The sequence below is a fragment of the Galeopterus variegatus genome, unplaced genomic scaffold (genome assembly GCF_000696425.1).
Source record: "Galeopterus variegatus unplaced genomic scaffold, G_variegatus-3.0.2 Scaffold2030, whole genome shotgun sequence".
In the NCBI taxonomy this organism is placed as follows: domain Eukaryota; kingdom Metazoa; phylum Chordata; class Mammalia; order Dermoptera; family Cynocephalidae; genus Galeopterus; species Galeopterus variegatus.
Window position 1 is genome coordinate 333,374 of NW_007728141.1, and position 563 is coordinate 333,936.

Consider the following 563-nt stretch of genomic DNA (forward strand, 5'->3'; position numbering starts at 1 on the left):
GCCCTCACCTCTTTCTTTACTTCTTCTTCATCTTCCAGTGTCAAAGCAGCCAGTTGCTTAGCTCTCTGCTCCATCAGATTCACATATCGGATTGGGTTTGACAAAGCTTCAATCACATCTAAATAGGGAACAGACATTTTAGATCAAAGGTCCTGGAGGTATTGATTACTCACCATCCATCCACCCATTCTTCTATCCAACCATCTATGCAACCACCCATTCATAATCCACCTTTCATTCTCTCATCTAACCATATAAGTCTCCACTCATCTATCCAACCATTTGGAAATAGATAAGAGTCAGGAATCTGGTGAAACCTCAGGAAGACGGATATCAAAGGAGTTTAGTTCCAAGAGCCAAATTGGACAGGCCCCAGCTCAGGATGTCTCAACACTCCAGATTCCTCAGTTTGTTTGTAGGGGTTTCAACCATTCTGGCAATGGCACACATACTTGTCTTATTTGGTAGAAAAGATATTTCATAAATAGAGGCATTTCACATAAAAAAGCCTGCTTTCCACACTATTGGAACCACCCAAAGATTTGGCAGTATGGGTCTCACTT

The 563-nt window shown here is 41.7% G+C and overlaps 1 protein-coding gene across 1 annotated transcript in view; it reads right to left on the reverse strand.

Annotated features, from left to right (window-relative positions):
* The window catches only part of PLCB1 (phospholipase C, beta 1 (phosphoinositide-specific)), a 283,385-nt gene that overhangs the window by 147,573 nt on the left and 135,249 nt on the right, over positions 1-563 (reverse strand). Inside the window, 1 exon segment of the mRNA XM_008580123.1 lies at positions 9-163. Within this exon segment, the coding sequence (XP_008578345.1) occupies positions 9-163 (155 nt within the window).